This window comes from Platichthys flesus, chromosome 22 (genome assembly GCF_949316205.1).
Source record: "Platichthys flesus chromosome 22, fPlaFle2.1, whole genome shotgun sequence".
In the NCBI taxonomy this organism is placed as follows: Eukaryota; Metazoa; Chordata; class Actinopteri; order Pleuronectiformes; family Pleuronectidae; genus Platichthys; species Platichthys flesus.
Window position 1 is genome coordinate 3,357,252 of NC_084966.1, and position 27,370 is coordinate 3,384,621.

Below are 27,370 nucleotides of genomic sequence, written 5' to 3' on the forward strand. Positions count from 1 at the left end.
AAGAAATGAATTATTATTTAACCAATAAGTGAGTCAGTGAGTGCTTTGTTTCCATTGCTTTATTTTAAAAAAAGAGGCAGCCGAATAAAAGCCAACAGTAGTTTACAGAGGATCATGAGCGTAGAGCTAAAGAAAGAGACAAACCTGAACCTCCTGCTGAACTGAATGGAGGGGAAACGACTTATCTTAGGATATGAACAGTCTTCTTCCCTCTTGCCTCCCAAATCACAAACATACAAAAACATTAAACCAAAGCTCTTCTTCCATTGTTAAATATGTTACAGCTAATGAGCACAGATCATGTCACGTGTACGTGTAAGTCAGAGCATTCCATTTCTTTTAAGAAATTAAAATAACACTTTGGGATGGATTTGGTTTCCCTTCTGCAGGCCTCTACATACAAAAGCAGAAAAATACAAATAAAGAAAAAAGAACAAAATGCTACATATATTAAAATCTTACGACAAACTGTTAGCCGACATTGTTACAACAGGCACCCTTTATGCTAAATTGTCTCATTAACATGTTAAAATCTATATAAATTTCAAATAGTATTGTCAGTAAAACAAAAGCTTAAATAAGACGATAAAAGTGCAGTAACTGATGGGGGAGGGGGGGCTGAAGGGTCACAGGGGTCAAGCACAAAGCTCAAAAATGTCCTTTTACCTAAACATGAGTTTATGTTGTATAATAGACTACATACCTATAGTGTGGACCACATATGATACAACCCCCAATTTTAAACAGTAAACAACCTCTCATAATAAACCTGGATGTGACATACAAATAAAATCAAGTGTCAGTGTTAATTTTTCCCTCAAAACAGAACCTGAAAGTCTCCCAGGCCTGAAAGAAACACCATGGCTGAAATGACCTTTCTTTTAAAGCCCAAGGTTGTAGTGAAATGTTAATATCCGCGCAGTGATTCCTTCAAATGAACCCGACCTCCACATCCCACTGAGTGCAACCGGTACTCTACATACAAACAAACCCAGAACAGTGCTAGCTTCTACTTAAGGCCTCAAACCATTAAAAACACACACAAATCAAGGTCCTGAAGGAAAAGGCAGATCTCTTTTTACCTGATGCCTGATTTGGTTCTCACCTCGCCTTCAGCCTGGCCCCCCCCCCCATCTGCCAACAGGTGCATGCTGGGACCTGAAGGCAAGGTCACTTCACGTGTCATGCAGATGCCTGACGCAGGGCAAATGGACAGTCACCAGACATCTGTGCAACGATGGTCTATTATAAAATCATTATTAGAACATTAATACTGGCATGTTAGATGCATGATCTGACCACAGGATGAACCTGGCAGTATGTTGTTCAAGCCAGCACTTGAAGTTCTCCAGTCCCTAAGTTGAATCCCTTCTCTCCAGACTGTAGATGTTTGAATTCACTGAGGCGAGAGATGTCTTTAAACCAGCGGACATGATGCTGTGTTATTACAGACCGAAGGTTTTCCAGCCCTCTATAGAACAAGCCCTTGAAAAAGCAAGACTCTGGATGTTCAAACCCTCTTTCTCCACCTTCTTTTACTTTCTCTTATAACATGAATAAACCTGCAGCGACCACTCTCTCTTGTCTTCGTCGCTCCACCCCGCTGTATATCATCTTCTTTTCTAATCAACTTCCACAAACTCTCTTCCACATACAGTTCTCTTCTGCACTCGACTCGCGCCTGAACATCCAGAGCCTCGCAGGAAAACTACAGGGCCTAGTTCATACACGACTGAGAAGGACCAGAGATGAGTAACCTGTTCATAGCCCGGCTGAGGCCTTAACATCTAGCATCATAGCAAACATCTAGACACAGACACTGTGGTGTCGCTAAAAACAGTCTATTAAGTTGAATTGTGCTTTTAAATGAAGTCATAAGAAGGAGGGATTGCTCTGACCACTGATGTCTTGACTCATCTCTCCATAGGCAGAAAGGAGGAGAGATGGGGGGAGGAGCAAGGGGATGGAGGTGTAGGAGAGGCTGAATCCTCCCAGTCCAACCTCCTGTTCAGCGCTTGGCTGAACCTGATGGAACGTGAGAGACGGACGGGAGATGCCGACGCCGCTCTTTAAGGTTTCCCCATGGTGGTGGGGCGAGGGCCAGGGTGGTTGGGTGAAGTGGGGGTTTGGGGTTACCAGCTGTCTTTCCAGCTCTGGCGCCAATCATGGCTGGGAGGCTTTGGTTGCGCCTCAGGCCGTCCAATAAGCTCCCTCCGCTTGCCGACACAAAAGTGGAAGAGTCCTGGCGGTGCACTGAGGCGTCAGACTCAGAGCCGTGGAGCACCTTTGTGAATCCCAGCCGCCGCAGCCTCTCTACCAGTCCTACGTTGACTGGGTCGGGCCTGGCTCGGCCTGGAGGGACAATGGCTGGGGTGTTCTGGGAGGGGCTCGGTAGGTCGGGGTGAGGGGCGCGGCCCAGGTTAAGCCCATAAACGTCCTGGAGAAAGAGCTCTGCCGGTCGCGAGGCAAGGAAATTGTCAGCGGGGTGCTGGCGAGATTCTGAGGGCACAGGAGGGTGACAAGGCGAGTGTGAGGGGGAGTTGGCTGGCGTGATTGGGAGGAAACGGAAGAGGGGCTGCCTAGGTGTGCTGTTCTGCGATGAAGGTGGGGTGTCAGTGGACACTTGAGCAGAAATGCCCCTCTCCAGGACCAGCTTGGCCAGGCTGCAGGTAGACGCTGGGGGGCGTCGAGGGGGGAAGGAGTCGCCCAGGCTCAGTCTGCAGGGGGTCACAGGGGTACTGGGACCTGTCCTCATGGAGCTCGGAGTGTTGGCCATGACACACGACTGAGAACTGACAAGCACAGACAGACACGTGTAGGGAAAGGAGATTTTGTTATTATCGTTTACCAAACCCCTCAATTTCTTGTCATTAACATGGTATGACTAAAAAGCTGAAATAACATAAAGAGCTTCTTCATCTTCCATCCCAGACTTACCTTGGGGTGACCTGTGTGACGTCACTGGGGTGCAGGATGCGGCAGGTCGTGAAGGTGTAGGTGGAGAAGGTGGAGCTCTGACACTTTCCTGGATTTTGGACTGAACACACAGCAGATGACCCATTAACATCTTACACTGTAGGATGCCACGTCACCACGTAAACATTCAGTGTTCACTATTTACCAGAGCAAGATGCTGTCGTTGATACTGAGGTGCAGATCTGACTCTGTGATTGGACCGTTGCTGTAGAGGTTGTTGGAATGGGCTGAGATGAATAGCTTGATGTGGCAGTGACATGAAGTGCAGGTGTCAGACAGATGTCCGACTGAACCAAGGAGGGAGATGTCGCCATTGTGGGGGAGAGAGGTGGGACAGGAAGAGGAGACACCGAGCGCTTTCTGTCCTTTCTCTCCTCAGGCGTAGATGTGTAGCGCACCTTGAAGGTGATGCCACCGTCGTCTTCCTCCTCATCCTCCACCTCCTTACCCTGCTCGGCTGCCCCCTTCTCAAGGACGCTTTTCCCTCTGTGCTCTTCGTCCTCCTCATCTTCCTCCATGTCAGACAGGCGGTAGACAGCATCCTGAGTCAGTGGCCGGAAACCCTTCGTCACTACGCCTGGGTGTGGGTCCAGGATGGTGGCCAGGTGTGGTTGGGCCAGCTGCTGCCAGTGATGGAGCGTCAGTGAACCTGAAAACCAGACAGTTGGGATTGAAAACACTTTTCACTCTTTGCCTTTGAAAGCACCAACAACCAATCCGGCAAATTCTAAATACCTTCCATGGGTTTGACGATCTGAAGCTTCTCAGGGAGGAAGGTCTTAAAAATACAGGAGCTGAATGAGAGCTCTGACAGGTTGGAGTAAGAAGAGTGCATGCTGCCCGTCTGTGAGCTGCAGCAGCTGCCCTCTACATCTGCCTCCGCCCCTGCCATGGACTGCAGCTTCTTCTCTCGCTCTGTGTGGAAGAACTGACGCTCAGACAGGAAGTTATGTCGCCGCAGCGACAGACGGTGGAGGGCTCTGGTGAGGTCGTTTCCACCCGGAGAGCCGGGCTGCCCTATTCGCACCTCCTCCCTGCAGACAAACACACATTTAATGAGCTCAAAAGGTCCAAAATGAGTCCTTTAGGTAAAAAGCATGAAAGGAAGTATATATCTTTGTGAAGTACCCCTGATTGGACTGGAAAGGCTGTGCAGTCATCACCAGAGAGCTCTGTCCTGAGCCAGGGATTGGAGGAGTGGCTGAAGCCGGCCGCGATGCCACGATGTTGACGGATCGGACTGTTTGGAAGACTCGCTTCTGGGATATCCTGCACGAAGATGTCAAAAGGTCACAAACAAGGGCCACAAATGATCAATTTACTCTTGACTGCTTCAGCAGTTTTCTTTCCTGTTTCTTCCTGACACAACATCAAACACTCCGACTCTGAATCTTGAGACCTCTTGATTCTGAATTGCAGTGTTTTGTTTTTTCTAACCTTTGGTCCTCGACAGCAGTTTCTTCATCCACACTCAGCTCTCTCCTCATGGTGCCCTCGATCTCTGCCGCCAGGGAGTCCTACACACACACAAGCACACACGTTTGAAGATTACTATCTGTGGTTAAAGGCTAATTGCACCACAGTTGAACATTCAAATATTTTTTGCTAGATGTTTAGATCCATATCTGCCCCAGAGTAATCTTCTTCACTGTCTTTTTTAAGGCATTTCTACGCTACTTTCTGGGTCACTGACACCAACTGTCAAAAAGTTGAATGGCAACAGTAATTGTGATGACTTCAGTGTGTTTCTCTCACCATGGGGTAGAGGCCGTAAGACAGGTGCCTTCGCATTCCAGTAGAGGGCGTGTTTTTATTGCGAAGGTCCCTGATCTCCTCCTGAGACTCATGAAGCATCTCAACACACTCAACGTTCCTCTCTGCCATCTCGTTCAGCTGAAGTGTACATGAAAACACACACATAAACCAACACACACACACAAACAAGCAGCAGTTCTTTAATAAATTTAATTCTCTATGCAACAACTAAAAAAGAAAACAAAGGATTGAATGTATATGTGTGTGTGGATGTGTGGGATGGTACCTCATCTGTGAGCTGTCTCTGAGCTTCTTTGGAGGCCTGCAGGTGGATCCTCAGCTCCTCTTTCTCCAAGGCCAGCTACAGAGAAAACAACACGACTCTGGCATTTAAACAGATACACAAACTTTATTTGTTACACACAATAAAAATCCTTCACAAGAAAAACGGTTTTGATTCTATTCAACGACCCACAACAACTTAAATGTGGCTTTAAAAGTAAATAAAACTTTGAGACAAAAGATATTACAGATATTCCTCACCTCCTTCACTCTGTGTTGCAGCTCCACTATCTGAGAGAGCAGCTGAGCGATCTCCTCCTGGTGTCTGACCAGCTCCATGTTCTTCTGAGACAATTCATCTGTCAGAGACACCATCTGGATGTTGGACTCACCTGGCAACAAACATGCACACAAACCAACACCAGTTAAAAAGAGTATTTCACACTTTACGATGTGCTCTGTGTTTGTGCACATGTGTATGTGTTTCACTCACGGAGCTCCTTGACACAGTCGCTCACAAGCTGCTGCTCCTTCTCCTCATACGTGATAGTATCTGTCTTCAGTTGACATGCCTGGAGTGGGGACAGTACAAAAAAACAGTTAGCAGCAAAAGCGGCAAATTCATGATTCATAAACCATTGACCATTTCTTCAGCCAGCACACTTGGAAATCAGGACATTACAGAACGATTCATAAAGTGATCAAAGCACTAAACTGAATCTACTTCCTCTTACACTGTGACATTGGTTTTAATTCAGATAATTGGTGTGCAAAATTAAATTGAACTTTGTAAATCTGTAATTTATTGCTGTTCAAAATGTGTTTATATATTTTACCGCTTCCCATTTCACTTCCCATTTATTATATTACTGTTCCGCTGATTCACAGGTTCAACTGTGTACGCCTCGTACCTCAGACCTCAGCACCAGGTTCTCCTCCTCCAGGTCCTGCAGTTTGCTCTGCAGAGACTCCAGCTGGCTGAGTGCAGCTGCGGCGACAGACCCCCCCGGCTGCTTAGGTTGTTGCAGAGGAGTAGACACGCTGGAGTCGGTCTCGCTCTCTTCCGAGGCGCTGGCCACCATCCGCAGCAACTCATCCTTCTTACTGAGCTCATGCTGCAGCTGATGAACCTGGCCAGTGAGGAACGTTTTTCGTAGTGGTTAGTCTTTTATGATCTATAGACAATTGCCCATTATTTTTTGTGGCTAAAATTGAAAGAGATTTGAAAAAGGGGTTGATCAGCTACCTGGTCCAGGGCCTGTGTTAGCTGCTCCTCTACGGCCTCATTGCGTTCCTGTAGCAGGTGGTTCCTCTGCAGGAGGGACTGGCCGATCCGAGCTGCCAGCTCCAAGTCTCTGTCCCGCTGTCCAATGAGAACACACATACCCCAGGGTTAATAAGCCAATAAGATGCTGTTTCTTAGTAGAAAAACAACAAGTCAAGGGAAGCCTACCTCGGCCAAAAGGTGAGTGACCACTTCAATGTCATTGTAGGTTTTGGTCATCTGCTCCACACGATCGGCACCGAGAACTGGCCAAAGAATATTTTTTTTAAGGACACAGCTAAAACATACATGCACACACACTCTAGCATGCACATTGTGGCATGTGCATGCAAATTGTGCATTCAAACTAATGGACCCACTTCACTACCAAGCCAGCTTTACTTACCACCTAATAAATAGTTCTGAACGCTAGCAAAGTGAGCATTGGCTCAATCTAGAAACAGCTGCCAGTCATTAAATTATGTGGTTAAGCTGTTTGTGAAGCAATCTGCTGAGCACAACTGATGCTATTGATATTAATTTGTGGGATCCACAACATTGGGATGTGGTTGCTTGTGGTAAGATTGAATTTAAGAGTCTCAGTAGCCCTACACAAACACAAACACGTAAATAGACCACAAACACAATACACTGCTACATTACTTCAAGCTGCCTACAGTGATGTACACTACATAGATGTCTGCTGTCATCTACATGCATACAGCAGAGAGGGGCTCCAGCTTTGTGGCTCTGGAGTGGTTCCAGATCCAAGTGTAATTACATCTGCCTGAACCCCACTGAAGACCAAAGCCCCTCTCTCACTCTAGAGCTAAGTGGGGATGTTGCAAAGCAGAACAGACGGAGAGAGGGAGAGAGAGATACCTTTGGAGAGGCTCTGAGAGCCGGGATGGGAATAAGAGGAAGGCTCCAAAGCAAGATACGCTAGTGAAAAACAGAAGAGAGAGAATAAGGGAAGGGGGGTCAATAAGGTTTAGAAGCAACCAGCAAAGAAATAAGCAAGAGAAGTGAGGAGCAGAGAGTGAAAGCTGAAGCTTCAATAAACCAGCTTCATGTAGAAACATTAGTTTGTAGAGTCAGAGAATCTACACATCAGTTAGTGTGGAGCCGCTCTCAGCACCTGAGTGGGTGTCACCGGCGCTGCACCGCTCCCACTTCCACCTGCGCAAAGAAAAGTGTCATCTCTCATCACTGAACCATCTGCTTTGATTTAACAGGGGAGCAACGCGCCACGCACTACAGCTGTGATTTGAGGAGAAGATCACCGTATCCTGAACATATTTAACCACACATTAAAGCTACAATTAAAATAAATGAACTGTGCTACTTCCTTGATGCATAATCCATTTGATCAACAAAGATTCACAAGAAAAATCAACACTGCAGCTAACAAAGATTACTGAAGAAAATAATAAAAGAAAAAAAACAACTATAGTTAATTTGTGTAAGATCTTTTTCTAATTAAATTACGACATTATTCTTTAAAATATCAGATTTATTTCCTATCCAATATGGCCCTTACACTCAATCTTTGCTAAATGTTAAATTAAGACTGTTAAGTACAAGTATTAAGTGTTAAAATGTTTTCATAACAGATTTTTTCTCCCTCTCCTTAATTTTGCTTTGTAGATGTAGCTTTAACTTCTCTGATAAAAACAATATCACTTTCACTCTCAGGATTAAATGTAAAAGGAAAGCCGGGGCAGCATGGAGTGCAGCAGCTGCTCAAACGGATCAGAGCCGTTGTCCAGTAATCAGAGGCCAACACTGACCTCTAGATCTGGACGCTGCACTCTCCTCCAACAATCAGCTGTTAAAAATAAACTCTGGCTGGCACTGCGATCTTTTGTGACACAGGAAGACAGATTCGGTACATACGTGATCTCCTGTGTAACAGTACGACTTAATCTCCTAATGTGATTACAAACACATCCACACATCTTTACCTGTTGGGAGGCGTATGGTGTTGCCGTCTTACAAATTCTGTCTGTGGTAAGGCTGTATCATATTCCAGGACTTTGATAGCTACAGATATAAATCCAAGTGCAGCCTCAAACTGACGGGATCATACACTCAAGAAGGTTTGTCAAAGCAAAGGAAAGGGACTGAACTCTGGTCACATTAAATAACTACAAAGTCCAATGAGTTATAAAATGATTACTGTTGTTTTGATACACACACACTGATCAGAGGGTGACTAGTAAAGAAACACTACTGACCTTTTTTATTTGAGATTGATCAGACTTTTGACACCATAAACTTTAAACTACACCAGCTGCAGGTACTTTATCTTTATTTAAAAGGCACAATGTAATAAATAATCAGAAATTCTGATTATTAACACAGCTCAGTAAAAATGCCATCAACTCCTGGTTCTGTTCAACTGAAGGTGAAAGTTGGAGACAAAGGTCAAGTTTAAGGATCTGTACACTGATACTTTTGGTTATATTGTACAGTAGCTGTTCTATAGGTCTTACTGTTGTGTACACACACACACAAGGTCAAATGATGGGTTGCGCTGACTAGAGAGCATTAATACCTATTACAGACTGATCCTCTGAAATCTGTACACGTGGGAACATTCCGACTCATCTCTTTCCACAGCACAAACATGTGAATACACCATCAAAATCTACATCACAATCGAAGCTGACAGATTCACAAAATAATAAGAAACAACATCACACCCTCATTCAACTATTATCTAAGTATGCTAACAAATATAAACTTAATTTACACAAATCTACAGTTCAAAATATAAATAGCATTTTGCCACATATGTGAGTCAGCTCCCTCCTCTGATTTCACAACAAGACACACAAACTGGACACTTGACACTTGAGATGTTTGTAGCTCCATGTAGGAGTTTGGAAATATATGCCATTGTCTTAGTGTGTCCACACTACATTTAGCATTACTCTGCATTTCTTCACATACATGTTGGTTTCAGGAGAAACCAAACCAGGGGGCATTTGCCTATTATCATGCCATGTCTCTGCAGGGACATCAAGTGCTATTAATAGGCCACGTTGGATTTTACACAGCACAAGTCGGACAAGCAGGAATGTGAAACTGAGGCTCCCTTACTGTAGCTCTTCTCTCACACGTGCAACACTGTTTGCAAAATGTGAGCAAAAGCGGCATTTACCGTGTGACACTTGACAGCTTCTATAGTCTGTGCAGGAACGGACACTCTCCTCGGAAAACTTCAACAGTTATATAGGTCAAACATTAGCAAAGAATGAATCACTAGAGTGTGAATCTGAGAGGAAAAACGTGCTGAGGAAATGTATTTATACACATATAATAAAAATCTGGTCAGATATAATTAAAAAACAAAAATGAACAAGAACACAAATGCAGAGGGGAAATATGTGTTTCAATCGCTTGCGTTAGAAAAGACTAAACAGGAAGTTGATTCAACCGCCAACACCGCCCCTGCATACCACAGCCTATTTGAATGTAAACACACAAGCATTGATTCAGACTTGTCTACTTCCTGTCTTTCAAGGATTTAAATCACAGTAGTAGTACTGTACTGTGATACACACACACACGCATACACATACACATACACATACACCCACACCCACACCCACACCCACTCCTCCTCCATGTCATGCTCTGCCTGACCTTGAAGACATGACACAAGCTGCCTCTGCAGTCACACCGGCTCACATGTCTCCCTCTCTCTCTACAGCCTGTCAGGCAACACGACGAGCACCATGATGACGCCTCCACTCACCTTCCACAGCAAAGTTATCGTAAGCCTCCTCATTGTAGATGTTCAAGACCGGCATGGCCGTTGGACTCGCCTCTCTACAGTCCCGTCTTCATCCTCTATCCGCCCACTCTGCCTCATCACCCGCTGTCCCGTGACTCTGGATTTGAACTCAGATATACTTAACTCTAGATCGTTGCATTCCTTTTGCTCACTGTCTATCCTGCCCCTCCCGTACACACACTCAGAGTGTGTGTACGCACACTCTGAGTCTCGCACACACAGGCAAACACAAATAGACACAATGACAACTCCTGTGCCAGATAACATCCACAGTAAATCCCTGTGATATTAACTGTAGAGGGTGCACGCTGAATAAAATCATTCACGTGTCAAATGCCCTGATACACCAACACACCATCTGCTCATCCGCTGTGATATCACCACAGGCTCGACCAATCAAAAGAGAGTAGAGAGACACACAGATGGAAAAAAGCTAGACAGAGGCAAAACGTGGCTGTTTCCATCCAAACAACTTCCTCAAAACTTGTGAATTCCTGTCCGACAATGTGAAATATTAATACTGACACTTACTCATGTAGCGGAACGTCTCCTCTGCCAGCATGGGGGAGATGGCGTTGATTTGGCCGGAGCCTTCGTCTGGGGAGCAGCTCGGGGAAACCACCCAGTCCTGGCTGTCTGACAGATACACGGAGCCGGCAGAACCAGAGCCCAGCGAACCAGAGCCATAATGCCTCCCACTGCTGCCAAGCCCCTCATCTTTGGGAGGACAAATGCATTAACATTTAGATTCTGACAATAATAAGGCACCTTTAAATCCTGGGTCAACATTGAACAACAAACCTTCTAATGAGTTGAGCGAGAGAAGTAATATTTTTCCTAAAATATTAAGTGGCTGAATGATTTGTAATTCTTTTATTAGGTCAGAATAATGCAGCCAAGTGAGATTGTCAGACTGCAGTGTTTATGGTTTATGTGTGTTTTCATGGCTCAGGCACTACACAAGCAAATGTCCTTCCACTTGAATAAATATGTGGTTTACTGGGACAGATGGGGGCTAACTATAGCATCAGGCTCAATGACACAGCCGACTGTACTACAGGGCAGCGATACATTGGCAGAGAAGCTCATCGAAGATGTAGACAAAGCTCACACGTGACTTTCAGTGCAAGATGTGTCACTGATTATGTTACATTGTTGTATCACTATTGATTTGACATGCAACACACACAACACAACTCCACCCCTACCTGTCTCGGTGCTCGACTCCTTCTTCTCCACCGCCCGTGGTTTCACCTCGAACATGTCCTTTCCTTGGAGCGAGAGGGTCCTCGCCTCTCGCAATAAACAAAGCTGGACAGAAAGACGGGCGGGGCTATGGGCGTGACATCACATCCTGTTTTTGCAGTGACGGACGGTGCCAAAAAACACACAACCACACCTTTACCTGTAACAAACGATTAAAGATATTATATAGATAACTTTGTCATGGAAAAAAAGATAATATTACAAATTCTACACCGTCTTCACTCAATCTTTCACTTGTTGATGTAGATATAAAGAATTACCATGTTAACTGGGTTTTATTTTGTTGTTAATCATTAGTATATGTGTGTGCATGGAGGATGTCTGCCATCCATCTCTTTCCAATGATGCTCTGCCTCTTTTCTACCTCCCACTAGGTTATGGGCATTTACAACCAGATGAAAACATTCCTCCCATAGCTTTTACTGTTGGACACTTAAACCTCTAACTGTCCTTCTGGTGTTTTCTTCAGGATTCCACAAAGCCTAAGGAATATCTCCTCTTTTTGACATTTGACAAGGTCACAAGAGGAAGCCAGCTGCTCTACTGTGACTCTGACACGTTTCCTTCTGAAGTGCCACATGTTTTATGGGAGGCTGAGGGGTGACACTGAGCCCTCCCACATTTCCTGCTGCTTATCTCCATTGGGACTGGTCTAGGCCTTAAAGGGATGAGTGGAGGAATGAGAAAGGATGCGCTCTTGAAGGGATCAATTTCTGGTAGAGAACTGGAAAAATGACAATCGATCAGCCTGTAATATAACGTACTAAGCAGTATGTTTTATTTATAGTCTCTTTAGTCTGGCATATTGCTATTGTTAGTGGCAGCACTAGTGCCCCCCAATGAAACGTTTAAGACAGCTCTGGCCAATGTTATACTACCAGTTATAACGTCCTCTTTTCCTCTAAAATGACAATATTGTTCAAGGTCATACATTGAATCCTACCACCAATTACAACCTCAGCACCATCTGTATCACCGACCTTAGTTCTTGGCCTGTAGCTTTGCATGCACACACACATGCAAACACGTGTGTGTGTGTGTGTGTGTGTATATCAGTGAGCATGTCTGTGAAAGGACAGCGTCCTTGTGCAACATTCATCCTCTGCTTACATAACACTGAAGCTAAAACTGCTTGCTCTATAAAGGAGATTACTGGGATGCACGCAATGCTACAGCCTCAATGTGCTGTTTATCATTAAAAGCCTGACCCATTAATGACATTGGTAATGACTGCATGATGTTGGATTATAGTGGTATCATTCACACAAGACCTTGGAGCAAGTGTATACACAAAACTCTGCATGTATTCATCATAAGTATGAGGCAGAGAAAGAAATTCTTATTGTTGAAATACAAGAGCTAATCTTGTCCCCTTGTCCAAGTGCTGGTGACTGATCCCCTGAGTAAGACTGTCACAGCCAGAGAGATGCTTGTTTATGATATAACTCTGTCTTCTCATTACGGAGAGTCAGTAAACGTTTTAGAAATGTCATCTTAGGAACAATTGCATTAAATTAATTTGTGTTTAACATTGATGACTGCACACAACTTTCCAAGTGAAGCTCTGCAAGGTTATTGTGAAATACAGACAGCAGCAGCCTTACACACAACACTAGTCCCTCCCAGTTGGCCCAGAGGACATGTCTACTTACATCAGCTTTCTGCAGACTTCATATTATTTCATGTCTTATCTAGACATCCAGCTGATGCTCACATCCATAGTGACCTACAACCAGTGTGGCTGTGTAAATGTCAGAGTCTGAGGTACAAGCTGAGGTCAAAGCAAATAATTCAAAGCCCAGAACTAACAGATATGCTTCCATGCACACCTGAAACAGTGGAAAGATATCATTCTTTGCTTTATGTGTATTTATCCCTGTTATCTACTTGCTTCACTGTTTCCATTTGTGACAAACTGGCCTGAAGGCTTCTTGCTCCAAGGAAAAAAAGACATGGCAGGCAGCATGTGACTGACTGGAACGGACTATTTCAACAGCACAATCCCAAACGGCACATCAGCAGCAGGTTTATTTGGCATGCCTTCACAACAGAAGCGCATGGAACAGTCTGCATCTACTTTGACAATAATTCCCACACTGGGCACGATGTAGAAAAGCCTATAAAGTTGAGGTTGTATTGTGATTCAGTACCACTTTCTAAATAACGCCATATTTACCATAAGATCCAAATATGATGAGTAGTAATTCAGAGTAGGCCTGTAATATTTATCTATATGGATAATAATCATAACACATCATTTTCCTTTTGAGATGGAAGATTGATTTTATCTCTTGAGTGAAGGTTTTGTGGTTTTCAACTCGTCTTTGATGACAGAGAATGACTAACACTTGCTGAACAGCAACACATGTAATACATCTTAGGAGGATCAAGTGTATGTGGTGGTATTACCTTGATATACTATGGAATTGAGTCATATTGCTATTTATAGCCTACTAACATAAACTGCACACATGTATCTCTCATATATCGATATACAGGTTGTCACGTGGATGTTTACATGTGCCACTAATGTTTAAACATGTTAAAAACATTAAATATACTGTTGTTATTATTGAGTATTGAGGGGGGGGGGGCTGCGGTTCTTCTTGTTTCCTGTGCGTGTGGATGACAGCTTCACCATTTGTTAGCAACACGGTGGCTAACACAACACAACACAAACACAATCACCACAGCGCGAGCTCATATTGGCAGCATCCCTTGTGCTGAATATTAGCGGAAATCGATGAATGTTATCGATTATCATGAATCTTACCCTATGTCGATAATAATCCCGGGCATGAGGAGGACATGAGCCGCCAGCCTGAGCCCCGCACTTCACCACAGCCTCAAACAATGGAGGGTGAGGATGGGAGGCGGAAAACACCTACTGGGAGTCATCACGGCGCGACGCTTCGTGTGGTGACGTATATATGAATCGCCAGTAGCTTGTGTCAAATTAAAAGTCCTCTCAGAAAAAGGCTTCAATCTTCGCTTTTTTAATAATGTAATATTCGTGACTGACAGGAGAAACCCCCGCAGTCCTCGACCCCTCTCGGTGTAGATTTGACAGCAGAGACGGAGGATGGACTTTGTGAGCGAGGACTTGTTCTGGTTTTCAGGCTCTTCGTTGTATTTTTAACTTGTTTACGTCGGGGCGCCCGTCGAACTGGAGACCGGTGAGCAGCCTCTTCTCGTGTCGGCTAATTTTAAGTTAGCACAATACGTGTACGGCTGAGCTAACGTTAGCTTAATGCTCGGACCAGGCACACATAAAGAGCTACGTGAGTGAGCTTAGCTAGCTGTCATGTATTCTGTTCCCTTTCCTCAGAGTTAAACATGTAATATAATAATTAAAAATGATATGAACGTCCTCTTTATTGTTTTCGTTCACTCACGTACACCGATATTAATGAGTAATACATGTGCTCTGGCTACAATACAAATGGCTGCAGGGAATCTAACCTCGAAGTGGAATTGAATTTCATAAATGTGTTGGGGAATGACAGCGTCAGCTCACAATGGTTCGCTTGGCCGCAGTAGAATATGACTGTAGCCCAGGCAGCAGCAGCAGCAGTAGGAGTGTAAGTAAACACTGTTTTCCAGACTGTTTCCCTCCCGATGTTAAAACCTGCACCGACTCGTCTGGACCTGGATCTCTGCGGGTGATTGTTCCCATCCGAGGCAGCTAGGTGAGTGTCAGACGGACGGGTGGATGGCTGAGTTGTGATGGATGCTGGCTGCTTTCTAGTCCAGTGATTTGTGTGTGTCTGATGGTGGTGGGTGTCTCATGTTACTTCACTGCGCCTCATCTCCCTGCCTCCCCCCATCTCCTTGCAGCCTGAGATCGGATGAATGCCAAACCCTGCGACTTTGCCTTCGCCAAAAGGACTCCATGTCTTTCTTGGTAAGGACACCAGTACCACGCTTTAAGAGCCTTTCGCTTCTTTGTGCCTCCGTGCTTTTTTGCGTGTGTGTTGCTTCACTTGGACCCGGTAGATATCTAGTCACGAATCAGATTGCTCATGATGCTGACGATAACCCTCTTTGTGGTACATGATAAACCCAGGATACTAAGAAATGTAGTGAAAATAATGAGCTTTCCGATGGAGTTGCACCAATATACCAATGTTTTTTCAATATATATCTATCTAATATTATTAATCAAATTTATGTTGCATCAAGTTACTGAGTTATATGAGATCTATCTATCTATCTATCTATCTATCTATCTATCTATCTATCACAACTGATAGGCACATCTATATGTTATATTTGTTGTGTTCTGCTGGGACACATCAGTCTCTCAGCTGTCTCGTTGTTGCCTGTTATCATCACTCTCATCCTCCCTCCACTCACCCCTTTCGATAAAGTGTCAAGTGAGTGCCCCCACAGCCCTGATGCTTGTGTCACCCATATCATATTGGACCCTCCAAAACTCTGCACGGCATGTGTATGACCCCATACCTCCTCCCAGGCTTCACACTTTCCTCACCACTCCCCCCCCCTGTCAACCTGCAATGCATGTCTCACTTGTGTTCCTCCCTCCCCTCCACCAGGACTGTTCCTGCATCTCCCATGCTCAGGTCCAGCCATTGGACATAGAGGAGCAGTATGAGGACACCAGCCACCAGTTCCTGGTCAGTACGAAAGACACTGTCAGCATGAAGACAGTGGTCTCACTGATGCTCTTCCATCATATCATCGCTTTTCATTTGTCATTTATCAGCTCTTTGGAGCTACTCAACGTTGTTTGAGATATTGACCTCTGGAAAAAGCACCCTACAGGGATATTCCATCACGTTAGCATTGCACTTCCATAAAGTCTACTGGCTCACATGAGACAGATTATAGCAAGACTGATCAAATTGTGTGCAGCAGAGGCCCAGTCACCCTGATGTTCACTGTCTAGCATGTTTCAAGCTCTAAAAACTCAAGATTTCCTACAATTCCTTTTATTAGACCCTTTATACCTGGTGAATGACCATGTCTCTCTCATTCCCAGTTCAAGACACAGGCTTTTTTGTGATGAATTGAACTGTCAACCCCTCACATCCTCATTGATTATCTTTTCAGACAATCCCCATTGGCTGGTAGAACTTAAGATGGTCACTAAGCTGAACTTCATAAACACGACCCCTTAAAATATCAATCTGCATAAAAAAGCAGTTTCATTTTTTCCTTTGATATCATCCCTCAATATGTGACCATTGATACTGACGTTTATGATATTTAGTAATTATTATTCTTAATAATATTTAATGTTCTGCGATTGTTGGAGGAGTACAGGACAACACTCTCTGTCTGTGGTGAGCAAAGGCAACTTTAATGCTAATGAGTGACATAATAGAGCGGGACAGTGGGATCTTATCACATGTGGTCACAGGGGAGCCAATCAGGATGCCTTTTAATACCAGGTGGACTTAATCACTTGTGATCAGATCTCCTAATGGCAGGTCTGAGGTCCGATCCTCTGCCCTGCTGCTCACAGTATGGGGGGGGTCCAAACCAGCCCCCCTCACATGAAGCGTACCAGAGAATAATCAGAGTTGAAATGTGTACGCCTTTGAGTCCCTTCACTGATATACTAAATTGTGTTAAATAAATGAATAAATAACAAAGATAAAAGCTTAATCGATGTTTGTTGTGTGTGTGTGGTTGTGTGGCTCCCTGCAGAGCTGTGACGGTTCTGAATACACTCTGCAAGGGCCCGCGGGTGGCGATGACATCACAGGGCTGTCGGCTGAGCCCGCCCACTACCAGCTACTGGCTGAGCTCGGTAGGAACACCACACGCTTTGGTCTGACGTTAACTTCAGACAAGGAAACTGCAAAGAGATCAACTCACACCATCCCCCCACGTTTTCAAGACAAGAGTGAGAGTTCACCTCAGCTTCATTCCCTGTGTTGCAGGTAGGGGCTTCAATAACCTGAGCCAGGTGAGCATGGCACGGCACATCCCGACCAACCAGCTGGTGGCTGTCAAACAAACCAACCTGGACGAGTGCACCGAGGAGGAGCTGCTGCAGCTCATGGTCAGCTGCTCTCCACAAACTGACACATGTGGTTCTAAAAGCTTCTCTTTGGTCTGGTGTGTGTTTTGTCTCATTTCTTTTTTCGTCCCCAGAACGAGGTTCTCCTGTCCCGGCTTTTCCGCCACCAGAACCTGCTGACCTCTCGCCGGGTTTTCAGCTCTTGCTGCCAACTGTGGGTCCTCACACCGCTCATGGCCTATGGTCAGCAGCTGCTCATACCTTTTATATACTTTCTTTTTTTTGGTCCTTGAAATATCCAACGGATTCTATTTGCGCTCGAAACATTTAAAGGTTTTTTAAATGCTGTTGATGTAAATTCATGTGATCATGAAACATTGTACTGTTTAGATTAAAGGTACAGTAACATCACTTCTTCTATCTGACTATCTCCTCTCGGTCTCCTCTTCCCTGCAGGCTCCGCTGACCGCTTACTGAGGACATATTTCCCTGATGGAATGAGTGAGTCCCTGATAGCCTACTTGCTGTACGGTGTTCTGAAAGCGTTGGAATACCTGCATCGGATGGGCTATGTTCACCGGTCAGTGGGAAACAGATGTTAACATTTAGAAAAGGTCTAAAAGAGTTTTGAAGTATTTGTACTTTAGCTACTGTATTTTATGTTTTCAGGGCACTGAAGGCCAGTCATATCCTGCTGTCAGGGGAGGGGCGTGTTTACCTCTCAGGGCTCCACAGTATCTACAGTATGATGCGTGAGGGAAAGAGGATGAGGGCGGTGTTCGATATGCCCAATCACAGCCCCGCCCTTCTGCCCTGGCTCAGCCCTGAACTACTGCGACAGGTCAGGACTCCCCCAATTCAAATCCCAAATCGTATTAGCTATGCAGTTAGACGTTAAAAATATTGAAGTGTCGTTTTTTCAGCTTGATTCTTTTCTGTTCTGTCGCTCCTCTCACCGTGACGTTCTCCTCAGCAGGACCTGCATGGTTATGGAGTAAAGTCAGATATCTACAGTTTAGGTATCGTTGCCTGTGAGCTGGTCAGTGGCAGGGTGCCTTTTCAGGACATGGCCCCCACTCAGGTAATGAAATAAACAGCATGCCCATATAAATTGTAAGGGTCAGTTCATTGTTAACAGGACGCTGTTGTTCTCTGTTCAGATGCTGCTTCAGAAGCTGCGTGGCTCCCACTGCTGCCTGCTGGACGTGGCCCCCTTCCCCCTGGGCGAGCTCGGGGGCCTGAAGGTGTCGCGGTCCGGGGTGGACTCCGGCATCGGGGAGAGCGTGGCCACAGGAAGCCTGACACACAGCGCCACTGCTCCTCCCACCGACCGACCTCAGAGCCCCGGACCCAAGAACCACTCGGCCACCCTCCACAACCTGGTCCAGATGTGTCTGCAGCAGCAGCCCGAGCTCAGGTCTGAATTTGACAATCTTATTTGAACACAAGGTTGTGCATGTGACAGTGTTTACCATGTCTTTCTCTTCTGTAGACCGTCAGCGTCTTCACTGTTGACCCACGCCTTCTTCAAGCAGGTAGGTTTCCTTCCTGTCTTGTCTCGGGAACTTTGTGTGGATGATCCTCGATCATTCATTGAAACAACAGCATGAGGTTGTGTCTTGCTGTTGTTTGAGCAGTGTGTTGTTGATCCACGACAGGTGAAGAGGCACAGAAGAGACTCCTTCCTCAGCCTCATGTACCCAGCGGTGCCGCTCACCAGCCCAGAGGACACTCCAGTATCCAGCCCCCCCGGTCCATCCTGCCACGCTCTGACAATGCCCAGCGCCGACACTCCCGAGGCTGTGTGGGACTTCTCCTAACCCCTTCCATATCCCAAGATTGCTGAAAGCCATGACTAGTAAACCAAACTCAAGACAATCAAAGCAAAGTGGCCACACTCTACTGTGCTTTCATTTTGTTCTTATCACTAACCTAACTCTCTGAGCCTTTTTAGTAGTTTTGTTTAAACGTGTTTATCTAATGCATATATGGATTTGGTTGTTGGTGAAAGTGCTGGATCTAAGAAGCTGCTCTGGTAATGCACTAAGGATTCATAATAATAATAATAATAAAGATAAGGGACTACCGATGAGTCACAGGAGAACAGATTATTAGTTGACTACTAATCACACTCTGACTATGAGGGCAAAAGGCAACTACGAGTTAAAGAAGTCCAGCCAGATACACTTCATCGTTAAACACAGATATTGTGTGTTTAACAGTTTACGTTTAGAACACAGTATTTTGTTTCTACGGTGAGTTTGTCCGTTAAGTGTTATGTCTTCTGACTGTGAATCGTGAATACTGTGGTACAGAAAATAGAGGTTACCGACTCATATGTGCAAATATGTTCACCGATATCAGAGCTTTCCACTCCAGAGCCTAAGAATCATTGCGTTGTTTTTTTTTGGAGACTGACAGCATAACAGTGATAGTTGTCTGTACATTTGTTGTCATCCACTGCACCCAGGAAGATGCACGAGCTAATTCAGCAAGCAAAATGTAAGAACTCCACTTGAACATAGAACATAACATACGTAAGAACTACTTCAAATGGCCGAAAACAACTGAACAATTTATAAGGTTATTTCAGTTTACAAAACTGACCTTGATCGCAAATGTAAATATATATTTTGCTGTATGTTTGAACATATATGCCCCTGTATTCCTGTATATTCATCTGAAATGTTTGCCTATGAGTTAATAGGATAAGGTGCAACTTGGCTTATTTAAAAAGAAGCACTTGAGCAATAGAATCTATCTCTCTATGTATCATTAGTGTTTCCTGCAGGAGTCATGTTAGAACCCAGCAGTAGAGACACTAGATGAAGGTAATCACCTTCCCTGATCATTAGTGATAAGGCAAAAGAGAGATATCTCTATTCTGTGACCCTTACACAACAACGCCTTTATGTTTTACTGAAACCTGATTTCTAAATATGGTGATTGATCTACTAACTGTGACAAAGTGTACTGTGTATAGCAACTGTGATTTGCAGTACATATCAAACCTGGTAGCTGTATGAGCCTGATATATACACACATAAATGATATGTATCAATAAAAGAAAATGGATTTCTTAACTTCCCTGTCTGCCTCAATTTCTTTCTTTATGGTTGTGGATTTATTGGTGTGGCAACATGAGGAAACGAAGTAAAAGGTCACTGGCACAGATCTGGACCCAGATACAATAAGATATGATAGTTCTTTAAAGGAAATTTTTACTGTATTTACTCTGAAAAAAATTATTGTCAGTTTTTGGCCTGTTTCGTCATTTATAATCACTTTTCGCCATCTGGTGGTTGATTAAAGTTACTGCAAGTGCAAAATAAATGAATCTTTTCATATACTACTACTGCATTACTAATACTTCTACTAGTACTGTTACTACTACTAAAACAAATAGTACTACTACTACTACTTCTACAACTACTACTACTACTAAATAGTGAAAAACAGTAGTTATTTGAATTCTCCACCAGGTGGCAGTCAAACATATGCAAAGTGTGCAGCAACCCTCAAAGTCCACATCGACAACGTAAAGGAGAAGAACTGTCGCAATCACTTCGACCATGTTTGATAAATGCTATAAACATTCATTTCACGTCTATTTAACAGAGTTTGCAGTTTAATGTGATGCAACACACACACATGGGACTGCAATGTAGTTTAAAACAAGGGTGTGTTGATTAGTTTTCGTTAAATGTATGTGTTGTCGCGGGGTAACATCCGGTTTGCCTACGAAATTAAAGGTTGGTCCAACGACGTGCATGCGAATTATTCGTACTAAATAACAACAAATAATATCACTACAGATAGATCTGTCACATAATAACCGAGATATACAGGTTATTCAAACAATAAACTTTTCTTTTACAGCGACATTACATTGTTTTCCAGCTGTTGCTCAACCTACGTTTAATACCACTGATTTGATATGTTTGAAGAACATATTCTAAAATTATCTTACATCTCGTAGCCACTTTTCTGTCATCCAGTTCATTGACAAAGTGTCTTTAATATCTTATTTATACTTTTTTATGAAGCTTTTGATTCAGTTTAATATTTTAAATTAGAAAAACATGTCAGTCCTGCGGTTCTTCCTTTTCACCACCAGAGGGTGCTTCAACCAAAAATCACAATTCATCATATCTCTAGTTTTATCTTATTTTACATCTCCTAGCCATTGCTCTGTTACTCCAGTTTATGAAAAAGTGTCCCTAATTTTGTAGCCATATTTTTTTATGAAGCTTCGGATTCACTTTTATATTTTAAATTAGAAAAACATGTCAGTCCTGCGTTTCTTCCTTTTCACCACCAGAGGGTGCTTCAACAAAATCACAATTCATCATATCTCTAGTTTTATCTTATTTTACATCTTCTAGCCACTTGTTTGTCAATCCAGTTTATGAAAAAGTATTCCCAATATCGTATCCATATTTTTTTATAAAGCTTCAGATTTAATTTTATATTTAAAATGAGAAAAACATGTCAGTCCTGCGTTTCCTCCCTTTCACCACCAGAGGGTGGTTTAACACAAAAATCACAATTCATCATATCTCTAGTTTTATCTTATTTTACATCTGTAGTTTTATCTTATCTCACATCATGTATCCACTTTTCTGTGAATCCAGTTTATGAACATTAAGTGTTCCTAATATTGTATACATTTTTTTATGAAACTTTCAAATCAGTTTTATATATAAAATTACAATTCCAATAGGGCCTCCTACTGCTCGGTGCTCGTAATAAAGTGTGTCTCTTTGCATTGAGGTGTTCAGTTTGTTTAACATCTTTCACGTCGGTCATTTCCGAGTCGACTCTTATTGTGAAGAAGTGGTCGGGACAGGAAGTAGCTGCGGGATGTTCCGCGCGCAACTGATGTTTACGTTGACTTGACGCATTAGCCCCAGTGACGGTCGGTCTCTGCTGCTCAGGTGCGTGTCCCCCTCCCATCTAACCGGGTTTAACCCTCTTTATACCTCGTATATGTGCTCAGGTGTGTGTGTTTGTGTTCATGTGAGACTTGTGTAGCCGGGTAGACTCCAGAGGCGTTTCTGTCACATGAGGAGGAGGAGGAGGAGGAGAGAGGAGAGGAAGGCTCAAAGAAAACCTGAAATAGGGCTTTTTTTTGACAGCTAGCATCTAAGCTAGCTTGTTCAGGTAAGGTCGTCTGTAGCCTTCACGTCAGCCGAGCTGTCACCGGCTCCTTGCTGCTTATTTGTGGCAGAAATACACACGGCTGTTGGTGTGTGTTGTTGCCGTGTAGTTAAAACCTCCAGCGTCGGTCCGGTCCTGCAGCTGTAAGGGAGAAAGTCTCCTGTTGTGTTGCTGCTGCTGCTGCTGTTAACAACACAATCTTCCATGATATGTCATTCTGTGTGTTGTTGTCATCATCCGCAGTGTGAGTGTGTCCCTCCGAGAGGAAGAAGCCGAGCTGAAGAAGAGGAAGCTCGGGCCCAGCTGCTCCGACTCCCCTCTGGGGCTCTGCTCCTCTCCTCCGCCATGGAATAACATTTTTGGGGCGAAAGTTTCTGCCTCAACACGTCAACCATCGCCCTTTTTCTGGATCTTTGAAGGAGAGTAACACTTTGACAGACATGCTGACGATGAGGATGATGATGAAGATGATGTTTATGAGCAGTGATACCAAGCAGCAGAGGTTCAGCTCATGACTGGAGAACATGAAGCAGCCAGGGAAGTGACCTCGGTGGACACTACAGGCCGTGGGTGCGACACACTGGCACCATGGCATCCAAGGAAAGACTGTACGAGGTCTGGATGCTCTACTACACTAAGGTTAGGACACACACACACACACACACACACACACACACACACACACACACACACACACACACACACACACATACACATAAACACACACACACACTCTTAAGAATCATTGCCATTTTTAAATATATTTCTGCTGATATATCTCTAACATTGGCACCGGCCTCTAAAAATCCATATCCAGTTTTTGCCTTTGGCCAGAGGACTCATGCAGTTTCTTTGTAAACTCCACAAAGAAACCAGGATTCTAACCTTCTTGCTGAGAGGCTATAATACAGGATTATAAATGGATAACTCATTGAACCATAAAATCAGGTATTACATGTTGCTATGTAGCTCATAACAGCACTGACTAAACATCCCCAGTAACGGCAACATCTCATCATCTGTAATAAAAACATCCACACCAGTAGGGAGGCTGTGTGGACACGTACCACAATCTAATATGAGGATGGGGGTGGGCACTGCTGCATGTATAGTGTGTGGTTTTAGTGGTGCAGACAAATGAATGACTCTCTAGTAGAGACAGCAGCCCTTGAGTCAGCTGTTGGCTAGATTTAATTCACTGGGCGATGCAGCATGTTCGCGAACTTGGCCACCAATCAAAACAGTCCGCCTGAGCCTCTCCTCACGTGAGCCAGGCTGCAGTCACACACTTTCTCCACACAGTAATCCCTCACAATCACACACACATAGAGTACACACCAAGCTGTTTCCTGTAAGTTTCGGATGTGATATTGAATAATCCACAGATGTTGACACAAATAGAATAACTAATTCCCATGTTGTGGGTGTTTTTGTGGGTTCAGCGGTACTAGAAGTTTTCAGGCACGCTGCTGCTCGCACTGACTTGTCACAGTAACTTGCCAAAAGGCCGCCAATTGCTGCCAGCGTACACATTGCATTTGCTCTAGCAGGAGTCTGTATTTGCATTGACTAAGCATTAAACTGCGACCAAGGATCATTTCATTCCATCCTGGCTGTAAGCCAAGGTCCACAGGGCCAGTATTTCTCTTTGCATGAGGCAAAAAGAAGCTGAGAGTGAAGCATTTCAAATATATATGTGTGCGGCAGAATGTGTCTCCCTCCCGGAGCAGCTGAAATGTCAAGTGTGGCTGGCGGAGCGTCTCTCTTCTATGTGTTTGTATTTGTGTTTTGCCAGTATATGTTGCCTGTGAGCAGAACCTGCAGACATGTATCAGATGAGGAATATCTCTATGTGAGCCCTGAGACCCCCTAGGTCCCACCAAAGGGTTAATGGTTCTACATACAACCTCATGGCTTCACATCCCCTTCGCAGCCTCTTGCTGTCTCAAGCAACGATTATCTTATCTTAACTGTGCGCGAGGAATCAAGACGCCATCTATTTAACAACACATGTAATCTACCTACATTATCCAGGGTTTACAACACTGAATGTTGTTGGCATTTGGATGGTAAAATTAAATTGATGCACATTTCATTTCAAATAGAACCATAGTACTGCAACTTTGAACTGGAAGTAGACACAACTTCGAAACGTGTTTTCTTCTTTCCTTCCCCTCATGTCCTCTGTCTGTGTAATGATTGACAACAATAGAGACATAACTGCCTGTAATGTCAGAGGCTAACGCCGGAGCTCTTCCCCCGAGGAGGAGTCAGGTCAGATGTGTGCTGTTGACAGTAGAGGCTGGCTGTTTTAGAACTAGCTCATCCTGTTCTAACAACACGACACCAGCAGCCCTATCCCACCTCCATATCTCTGTGTATCACCTTTGTGCACCTGATTATCATTGGCTTCAGCTCGTGGGCTTGTTCTTAAACACATGTGTGACGCTTGTGAGGAATAATTCTGCTGAAAGTTGTGTTTCAAGTCAGAAGAGGCAGCTGGTCAATATGTTGTTGGGTGAGCATCAATACCAGTCTATGGTCAATACACAGGAAAATGTACATAGCAAGTGGGAGGCAGGACACTCCTGTTTTTATTTATAGCACATCAACACTGGCATTGACCCGTTCAGAGGGTTAATAATATGATAATTTAAATAATGAGTAGTTGCGGTGGCTAAGCTTCTTGGAGCTGTAGAGGGCTGAGGGGTCACAGCCGATGCCTAAGACAGTTACATAACAAGCGATCCTCTTAGCTGCCTGTCACTGTGTTGTCCTCCGAGCAGAGGGAAACCGCTGGTTGCTGCTGGTGCACAGTGGCAACAACACAACCCTGTTTCACCAGTATAAGGGCTTGTCAGAGAAAGTGGAGGCTTTAACTGACTCCTCCTGAATAATGCCAGTTACTCTCTTAAAGCCTTCTTGTCTGCTGCAGAAAAGCCCCTTTAATGCCCAACCACACAGAACACGCCTCAACAGACACTGGGATTCATTTCGACCTCCACTGGGAGTCCAGTATCGTAATTTTGGTGGAGAAATCTGCCCTCTTTAAAAAAGTAAAATTGGCACCAAACCAGGACTTTCTGGTTGAAGATTCACAGAAACAGTCATCCTCTCTGATTTCACTCCACCCCGACCAACAGCAATTTGCATAAACCCACTGCACTGAATGGGAGTCATGATTTAGTGACAGGATTGGCAAAAGAGAAGCAAAAGGAAAATAGACGGGGAGAGAGGGGGAAGGGAAATGGAAATAAAAGTAAGAGTTGAGCAGGAAATGATGGACTAGGAGAAAGTGCCAAAGTTTCACATATTTGTACAAGTATATAATATATTGTATGAGTAGATTACATGGGTCTCTGTCTGGCTTTGCTGCTCGTTTTCTTGTTACGGTCTAATCTCTGCATAAATGTACACACACACACACATGCATTTGTCTTTACACCAGCCACGCAAGCTACACAGTTTCAGGAACTGGTTTATGTGCTGGTATGCAAAGTTTGTCCCCTCAGGTTAGCTTTCCTTCTCACAGCTTCTCCTTGCATTCTATGCTTCTCATTTTCCTCTGTGCTATGTATATCTCTGGAATAACAGTGATGTCAGTGATATTGTGTGTCAGACATGCTTCATTTTACTTGCACCCCTACCACCCAGTGTCTATATATACACCCCGAGCAGTGACCTCACAGCCCGAGGAGTTGTCACTGGCTGCCGGGCTGTGATTGTGCAGGAACAGAAAGACCACAGACCTCTTTAAAAAACCAACAGGGAGTGGACCTTTCTGGACTTTTTTTTTAAGTGACTCCATGCCTCTTCTAAAAGCCAGGTCACCCACAGCCACCCAAACTAAGCGAGTAGCCACCCGACAAGTTGTCGCACCATGCCTGTCTAGAAAGGTGAAGCTTGTCTGGCTGCCAACTTCTGCAGCAGCACTGTGTATACAAGCATTTTATCTAACCATAATAGATTAATGAAATCAAATTGTGTCCTTTTCAGTTCGCTGTAAAAACTACTGGTGTTGAGTTTCCTCTGAAAGTAATGACATATTAAGGCCCAGGGTGTTTTTGCAATAACTGTTTTATTTAAAGTAGTAATTATTGTTTTTATTGTAGGGGTTTAAGACGTGGCTGACTTTGGTATAATGTGGTTTCTGTTTCATTTCCTTTCAACATCTTGGTTTCTTTAGGCAGTAAAAAATTATTTTGCCCAAAGGAACCTTCATTTATGGTCCATGTGGATTATCTCCACAGGTACTTATTGCAATACATATGTGGCCACATTGTTTACATCTGGTGATCGTATGTGTCAGATCAGTTTCCCACCTGTCTAGTCTGACATTTAGTTAGTTCCCTTATGATTAGTTTTTATCTGTTGCTATGACGCAGTGCTGGCAACATGCTGTTAGTCGGAAGGTTATTATATCACAGATCAGGTCAGCACATATCTCATGTTTTTCAGAGTGTGAGTCTCTCATATCAAAATGCGTGAGAGCTGTCTTAAGACATTGATCCCCAACCAGCACCTTCAGGGCAGCGTAACACTTCCCTTCTGTGGCTCAATGGGGATCACCGTTTCCAGAATGAAGTTCATTGATCCGTGTTGACCTTTGTTATGGAGTAGAAAATAAATAATAATGTATATACATCGGAGAGGCATGTGATCCTCTCGTAGGAATTGTGTTTTATTCCCATACAAACTGGGACACTAGATGATTGTGTGAGTTGGAACAAGGTGATTGTTGTTTTTGCGTCAGGATTCCTACTTGTACATTAGGGTCATTATGTCTGGCCAGTGATGAAGGCCAAGGATAAGCAGAGCCATGTAGAGCAGGGTGTGTCCCTGCCTGCCACAGTCCAAACACTCAATGGGCATCTGT

The 27,370-nt window shown here is 44.1% G+C and overlaps 3 protein-coding genes across 8 annotated transcripts in view; 2 read left to right on the forward strand and 1 right to left on the reverse strand.

Moving 5' to 3' along the window:
* Nucleotides 1-41: 41 nt before the first annotated feature.
* Nucleotides 42-14,222, reverse strand: trak2 (trafficking protein, kinesin binding 2). Of its 5 annotated transcripts, XM_062380258.1 has the most exons (17): nucleotides 14,119-14,222; nucleotides 11,288-11,484; nucleotides 10,611-10,796; nucleotides 7,160-7,219; nucleotides 6,467-6,543; nucleotides 6,260-6,376; nucleotides 5,925-6,143; nucleotides 5,507-5,585; nucleotides 5,275-5,405; nucleotides 5,018-5,092; nucleotides 4,732-4,869; nucleotides 4,414-4,493; nucleotides 4,105-4,245; nucleotides 3,712-4,010; nucleotides 3,122-3,625; nucleotides 2,938-3,037; nucleotides 42-2,792 (listed from the first exon to the last, which is right to left on the reverse strand). In XM_062380258.1, the coding sequence occupies exons 2-17, from the start codon at nucleotides 11,340-11,342 to the stop codon at nucleotides 2,009-2,011; spliced, it is 3,045 nt and encodes a 1,014-aa protein (XP_062236242.1). In that variant the 5' UTR covers nucleotides 11,343-11,484; nucleotides 14,119-14,222; the 3' UTR covers nucleotides 42-2,008. The 5 variants fall into 5 exon arrangements, with proteins under 5 accessions (XP_062236242.1, XP_062236243.1, XP_062236244.1 ...); XM_062380259.1 differs by lacking the exon at nucleotides 7,160-7,219; XM_062380260.1 differs by lacking the exons at nucleotides 10,611-10,796; nucleotides 11,288-11,484; nucleotides 14,119-14,222 and adding an exon at nucleotides 10,041-10,567.
* A 23-nt stretch (nucleotides 14,223-14,245) lies between these two features.
* Nucleotides 14,246-20,417, forward strand: stradb (STE20 related adaptor beta). Its single transcript, XM_062380265.1, has 13 exons — nucleotides 14,246-14,521; nucleotides 14,949-15,034; nucleotides 15,183-15,249; nucleotides 15,902-15,982; nucleotides 17,019-17,121; nucleotides 17,255-17,376; nucleotides 17,469-17,577; nucleotides 17,791-17,914; nucleotides 18,004-18,175; nucleotides 18,311-18,415; nucleotides 18,495-18,751; nucleotides 18,827-18,869; nucleotides 18,993-20,417. Exons 3-13 carry the CDS (start codon nucleotides 15,238-15,240, stop codon nucleotides 19,152-19,154), a joined length of 1,290 nt encoding a protein of 429 aa, XP_062236249.1. The 5' UTR covers nucleotides 14,246-14,521; nucleotides 14,949-15,034; nucleotides 15,183-15,237; the 3' UTR covers nucleotides 19,155-20,417.
* Nucleotides 20,418-22,244: 1,827 nt separating this feature from the next.
* nbeal1 (neurobeachin-like 1) overlaps nucleotides 22,245-27,370 on the forward strand; it is a 34,832-nt gene continuing 29,706 nt past the window's right edge. Inside the window, exons 1-2 of one of the 2 annotated variants that reach the window (XM_062380830.1) lie at nucleotides 22,245-22,271; nucleotides 22,738-23,133. In XM_062380830.1, coding sequence (XP_062236814.1) covers nucleotides 23,083-23,133 — 51 coding nt within the window. In that variant the 5' untranslated portion in view covers nucleotides 22,245-22,271; nucleotides 22,738-23,082. Of the gene's footprint in view, nucleotides 22,272-22,737; nucleotides 23,134-27,370 lie in introns of those variants that run through there. The other variant, XM_062380829.1, reaches the window with a different exon arrangement.